Source organism: Malus sylvestris, chromosome 14 (assembly GCF_916048215.2).
Source record: "Malus sylvestris chromosome 14, drMalSylv7.2, whole genome shotgun sequence".
Classification (NCBI taxonomy): domain Eukaryota; kingdom Viridiplantae; phylum Streptophyta; class Magnoliopsida; order Rosales; family Rosaceae; genus Malus; species Malus sylvestris.
Genome location: NC_062273.1, coordinates 10,270,996 through 10,278,178, shown reverse-complemented (window position 1 = coordinate 10,278,178; position 7,183 = coordinate 10,270,996). Strand labels below are relative to the sequence as shown.

Sequence of the window (7,183 nt, the reverse complement as noted above, 5' to 3'; positions counted from 1 at the left end):
TGATCAAAATAGTTCTATCACTGTATTATCATCTGAAAATCATTTTTATAAAACTTCTTTTAATATAGAAATCGTTTAGTCATCCTTATATGTCGATAATGTGTCAATTAAATCGATAGTCACAGTAACAAATAGATCTTCTTCACGAACTATCAATTTGTTTGATTTGTATAAATAACTAAACAATCTTCAAACTGAATTATTTCTTGTGAGATGACCTATAGATAAAGATAAGTATCAAATGAACAATTCTATGACGTTTATACAAAAAATAATGGCTTTTTAGCAAAATGGTTCATGAGATTAACATAACTCCTCATTTTGGTCCTTAAGATTTAAAATTGACAGAACTGGTCATTGAATTTGTTCACCACCAATCATTTTAATCATTTCGTGAAAATCTCCATTAAATAAGAAGAAAATGACAAAAATACATTTAATTTTGTCAAATCATTTTGTTTAATTGTTTATTAAATTGACAATATTTGTGTCATTTTGATCCTTATTTAACAGATATTTGTTCACCAAAATAATTAATAATGGACAAACTCAATAACCACTTCTATTGATTTCAAATCTCAATTACTAAAGTGAGAAGTTACGTCAATTTTTGAGACTATTTTAACTAAAATGCCAAAATAATATTACATTGTTGTAAATGATGGATATGTTTGCCCACATGTGTATAGTAATATGTATAGTAAAGTATCACATGTGTACTATATACTCATAAGCTAAATAGTAATGTTTTGTAATTTTCCATTGAAGTAGCTCTATAAATAGAGCAATTCAATTGTGCAAAGATTAGAAAATGAGAAGAAGAAAGAAAAGAGAAATATATCTAATAGCAATAATATACATTACTTCCTCTGCAACAGCTTGTGTCGGTATATTACTCTGCAACTGCTTCGTTCCTTCACCGAGTAAAGGTTATCTCTCTATAAATTTTGCATATTTATAACACGTTATCAGCACGACTCTCTAATATTTTTCTCATTTCCTTTCACCGAAAGAAAAAAAAATGTTTCCTCTAAGGTTTTTTCTATTCTTCTTCTTCCTCTCCCTCAATTGCTGGGTATACCCTCGCGAAGAACTGTTTGCACCATGTTTACTTCTAGTTCTCCAACTAACTGTCACTTATATCTTTGATTTCTTGTTTGGTGTAGATATTGACTACTAACCCACTGATTATTTATGCAATCCAAGATTGTGCGGTTCTATCGCCTATCTTGGACTGCAGATCTAATTTTACTGCAAATTTTAAGTGGAGCGGTATAATCGCCCGCTCTATCCTGCATATTTAAATTTTCCCGTTATTTAATTTTATCGCAATTTTAGGTGGTGTGAAATAATCACCCACCCTGCTTTACATCTTTAATTTTATCGCAATTTTAGGTGGTGTGAAATAATCACCCACTCTGCTTTACATATTTAATTTTATCGCAATTTTAGGTGGTGTGAAATAATCACCCACCCTGCTTTGCATATTTAATTTTATTGCAATTTTAGGTGGTGCGGTATAATCGTCCACCCTGCTTTGCATATTTAATTTTATTGCAATTTTAGGTGGTGCGGTATAATCGTCCACCTTGCTCTACATATTTAAATTTTCCTGCTGTTTAAAGTAGTGCGGAATAATCACCCATCCTATACTTATTTCGATGAGAATGGTGCGGTACAATTGCCCTTCTCATTAATTGTGTAAATCTCGAGCCTGAAGTTTCGAGTACTTATCATTTTGGCCTGAAGATCAAAAAAATTTGTAAGAACCAGAAGTTCTAACAATATATTTCTCCAGTACACATATTACTGCAAGTTCTTACACACCTCATTTTTCTTTCAGAAAAGAAAATGGCAAACTTGGCAAAACTTGATTTTGCTGCCCTGGACATTACTGGAAAGAATTACCTTACATGGGTACTGGATACCAAGATCCATCTGGAAGCAGCAAATCTTGGAGATACCATCAAGGAAGAAAGCAGTTCATCCTCTCAAGATCGAGCAAAGGCCATGATTTTTATTCGTCGCCATCTTGATGAGGCACTAAAGAGCGAGTACTTAACGGTTGAAGATCCGTTAGCCCTTTGGAATGCCTTGAGAAGCAGATACAATCACCAGACAACGGTGATTCTTCCAAAAGCTCGCTATGACTGGACTCACCTAAGGATCCAGGATTTCAAATCAGTGGCTGAGTACAATTCGGCGTTGTTCAGAATTACCTCTCAGATGAAACTCTGTGGGGATACTATCACTGAGGAGATGTTATTGGAAAAGACTTTCAGCACATTCCACGCCTCTAACATGGTACTGCAACAACAGTATAGAGCGCGAGGCTTCACTGAATACAACCAGCTGATATCTGTGCTCTTGGTGGCTGAACAGAACAATGAGCTTCTCATGAAAAACCATAATTCCCGACCTACTGGATCAGCACCGTTCCCAGAAGTGAATGTTGCGTCCCTTGAAAGAAATATCATATCCTCCCGTGGCAATAATTATAAACGAGGACGTGGTCACAAGCAAGGTCGGTGGAAAGGAAAAAGCAAGAACCATGGTGTCCAGTTTCACAACCAGGTTCCAAGGTATAATCCAGGCCCGAGCTTTAAAAATACCAATCGCCAGAAAGGAAAAGCTCATGTGAACACTCCTAGAAATCATGAAGGAGGTTGCCATAGGTGTGGTGGCAACGGACATTGGGCGCGTACTTGTCGCACCCCAAAGCATCTGGTGGAACTATATCAAGCCTCCTTCAAGGAGAAGGGTGTCGAGATCAATTTCCTTGACCAGGCTAAACCAATGGAAACCCCTGATCCAGTGACCAATTTATCAGGACAGTTAAACACAACCCACCTGGATGCTACAGACTTTATTAATGAAAGAGGGAATGAAGTTTATGGGTCCGATTGAATTATTTATGTTTAATGTACTCATGTTATTTGTACCTGTGGTTTAATGCTCGCATTTTCAATTCAATAAAAGTAGTATTCCAGTATGAATAAACTGCTTTTTCTTTACTCAGAGATCATGGATAAAAATTATGGTTATTCTCAAAACAAGATCAATGGCGGAGACTTTTGTCTTGCAGATAGCGCAACCACGCATTCAATACTTCGAGACCGAAAGTATTTCTCGAATTTGGTACTTGCAAAAGTAAAGGTAACAACAATATCAGGACCATCAGATGTAATTGAAGGCTCAGGAAAAGCCCAGATTATGTTACCAAATGGAACAATATTGTCTATAAAGAATGCATTATATGCTAGTCGGTCCATTCGAAATTTGTTGAGTTTTAAAGACATACGTTTAAATGGATACCACCTTGAAACGAAAAGTGTAGAAAATGTGGAATATTTATGCATTACCTCCAACGATACCCAGAAGCGTATATTGGAGAAGTTGCATGGTTTATCGAGTGGATTGTATTGTACATACATAAAGACAGTTGAGGCATATACTGTCATGAACCAGAAGTTCATTGATTCAAAGGTTTACATGCTTTGGCATGACCGTCTAGGTCATCCAGGATCCACCATGATGCGTAGAATCATTACCAACTATAATGGACATCCATTACTGAGCAGACACACTAATGTCCCGAATGATAATCCTTGCAAGGCTTGTTCCCAAGGGAAGTTGGTAATTAGACCATCACAACTAAACGTTGATGATGAATCCCCATCATTTTTGCAAAGAATTCAAGGGGATATTTGTGGACCTATTCAACCACCTTGTGGACCATTTCGATATTTTATGGTTTTGGTTGATGCATCTACCCGATGGTCACATGTTTGCCTATTGTCTACTCGAAATGTAGCTTTTGCGAGACTTCTTGCTCAGTTAATTAAGTTGCGAGCACAGTTCCCAGATCATCCCATTAAGTCCATTCGACTTGATAACGCTGGTGAATTTACGTCTCAAACCTTTGATGATTACTGTATGGCACTGGGCATTAATGTTGAACACCCTGTTCCTCATGTCCATACTCAAAATGGTTTAGCAGAGGCATTTATCAAGCGGCTTCAATTAATAGCCCGCACTCTGCTCATGAAAACAAAATTGCCAGTTTCTACATGGGGACATGCCATATTACATGCTGCATCATTGGTTAGATTGAGACCCATAGCCAACCACCAATACTCATCAATACAACTCGTGTTTGGACATCAGCCAAATATTTCACATTTACGAGTTTTTGGTTGTGCTGCTTATGTGCCTATTGCACCACCACAACGAACTAAAATGGGACCTCAGCGCAGATTGGGAATTTATGTGGGTTTTGATTCACCATCTATCATTAGATATTTGGAACCTTTGACTGGTGATGTGTTTACAGCTCGTTTTGCTGATTGTCATTTTGATGAGACAATTTTCCCGTCGTTAGGGGGAGAAAAGACCGTTCCAGAAGAACGACAAGAGCTAACATGGGTTGTTCCCACCTTATCTCATTTTGATCCAAGAAGCACTCAATGTGAAAACGAAGTGAAAAGAATCGTTCATCTTCAAGGTATTGCTAATCAAATGCCAGATGCATTTAATGATGCTTCGAAAGTGACACAGTCATATATACCGGCTGCAAACGCACCTGCAAGAATTGATGTCCCTGTTGGACAAAATAAAGTGGCAGCGAATGATTCATCCAGTGCACGCCTGAAGCGTGGTAGACCCCCAGGTTCAAAAGATTCAGCTCCTCGAAAGAGAAAGATGAGGGCCCAATTGAACCCAAATGATATCATTCAAGAAAAGGAATTGAATGATAAATCCACAATTCGTGACTCTGTACTTCCAGAAAAAGAAAATGTCCTTGATGAGACACATGTCCCTGAAGAGACAGAAGTACATGAAAGCAAAGAAATATCCATAAATTATGCATGTACTAATGAATTGTGGGATCGAAATGAAATAATCATCGATGACATGTTTGCATTTGCAATAGCCACTGAAATCATATTAAGTGATGATATTGAGCCCCGCTCTGTTGATGAATGCAAACAGAGACAAGATTGGCCTAAGTGGAAAGATGCAATCCAGGCAGAATTAAAATCCTTGGAAAGACGAAGTGTTTTTGGACCAGTAGTCCAAACCCCGCCTGGTGTGAACCCCGTAGGTTATAAATGGGTATTCACAAGGAAACGCAACGAGAAAAAACGAGATTGCAAGATATAAAGCACGACTCGTTGCACAAGGTTTTTCACAAAGACCTGGAGTTGATTATGAAGAGACATACTCTCCTGTAATGGATGCAATTACGTTTCGTTACTTAATAAGTTTGGTGATTTCAGAAAAACTTGACATGCGACTTATGGATGTCATCACCGCGTATCTATATGGAGAATTAGATACTGACATATATATGAAAGTCCCAGAAGGACTTAAGTTGCCTGAAGCAACTAACAAACCACGGGGTATGTTCTCAATCAAATTAAGGCGATCACTATATGGGCTGAAACAATCTGGGCGAATGTGGTATAATCGTCTCAGTGAGTATTTGATTAAAGAAGGATATGCCAACAATGTCATCTGCCCTTGTGTGTTCATTAAGAAATCAAATACTGGATTTGCTATAGTGGCAGTATATGTCGATGATATGAACCTAGTTGGAACCCCCGAAGAACTCAACAAAACTGCTGAATATCTGAAAAACGAATTTGAAATGAAAGACCTTGGGAAAACCAAATATTGTCTAGGCCTGCAGATCGAGCATTATGTTAGTGGAATTTTGGTCCATCAATCAGCTTACATTGAAAAAATACTGAAGCGATTTGGCATGGACAAGGCTTATCCACTTAGCACCCCAATGGTCGTTCGTTCTTTGGACATTAAGAAAGATCCATTTCGTCCAAAAGAAGATGATGAACTGGTCCTTGGTCCAGAAGTACCATATTTGAGCGCAATAGGTGCTTTATTGTATTTAGCACAATGTACTAGACCAGATATAGCTTTTTCAGTTAACTTGTTAGCCAGGTACAGCTCTGCTCCAACAATTCGTCATTGGAAGGGAGTCAAAGATGTTCTACGATACCTTCGTGGGACAACAGATATGGGTCTCTTCTACTCAGACAAGCCCACAAATGAACAAATCCTTGTTGGATACGCAGATGCTGGTTTTCTCTCCGATCCGCATAAAGCCCGCTCACAAAATGGATATGTGTTCACTAATGGAGATACTGCAATTTCATGGCGATCAACAAAGCAAACGCTAGTTGCAACATCTTCCAATCATTCGGAAATAATTGCTTTACATGAAGCAAGTCGTGAATGTTCTTGGTTAAGATCAATGATCCATCACATCCGGAATTCATGTGGTCTACCTTCAAAGACAGACACTCCAACTGTCATCCATGAAGATAATGCAGCCTGTGTCGCCCAGATGAAGGAAGGATTTATCAAAGGTGATAAGACTAAACACATATCTCCAAGATTTTTCAGCGCACATGAGCTTCAGAAGGCTAAAGTTCTTGAAGTCAGACAAATCCGTTCCAATGAAAATTTAGCAGACTTGTTCACCAAATCTCTACCAAAGTGCACATTTCAGAAGTTGGTACAGGGAATCGGATTACGTCGGCTTACAGATTTGAAGAATGCGGAATCAGGGGGAGATACAATTCAGGGGGAGCATCCATGATACATGCATGTTGTACTCTTTTTCCTTCGCTTAGGATTTTTCCCACTGGGTTTTTCCTATCAAGGTTTTAACGAGGCAACCTAAGCATGCTCAACACCATCCGGGTAAAGTTGTACTCTTTTTCCTTCGCTATGGTTTTTTCCCACAGGGTTTTTCCAAGCAAGGTTTTAATGAGGCAACTGATGTTGATATGTGGGCATCCAAGGGGGAGTGTTGTAAATGATGGATATGTTTGCCCACATGTGTATAGTAATATGTATAGTAAAGTATCACATGTGTACTATATACTCATAAGCTAAATAGTAATGTTTTGTAATTTTCCATTGAAGTAGCTCTATAAATAGAGCAATTCAATTGTGCCAAGATTAGAAAATGAGAAGAAGAAAGAAAAGAGAAATATATCTAATAGCAATAATATACATTACTTCCTCTGCAACAGCTTGTGTCGGTATATTACTCTGCAACTGCTTCGTTCCTTCACCGAGTAAAGGTTATCTCTCTATAAATTTTGCATATTTATAACATACATCTCATTAAAGAATCAATAATTCATTCCATGCA

At 37.9% G+C, this 7,183-nt stretch overlaps 1 protein-coding gene across 1 annotated transcript; it reads left to right on the top strand.

Moving 5' to 3' along the window:
• The first annotated feature begins 723 nt into the window (after positions 1-723).
• On the top strand, positions 724-4,346 carry LOC126599013 (uncharacterized). Its single transcript, XM_050265401.1, has 3 exons — positions 724-929; positions 1,844-2,582; positions 4,334-4,346. The coding sequence occupies exons 1-3, from the start codon at positions 812-814 to the stop codon at positions 4,344-4,346; spliced, it is 870 nt and encodes a 289-aa protein (XP_050121358.1). The 5' UTR covers positions 724-811.
• The last annotated feature ends 2,837 nt before the right edge of the window (positions 4,347-7,183 follow it).

Coding starts and splice junctions, on each gene's coding strand:
- LOC126599013 (XM_050265401.1), top strand. CDS start 812: ATGAGAAGAAGAAAGAAAAGAGAAATATATCTAATAGCAATAATATAC. Junction 930..1,843: donor CGTTCCTTCACCGAGTAAAG/GTTATCTCTCTA, acceptor TTTTTCTTTCAG/AAAAGAAAATGGCAAACTTG.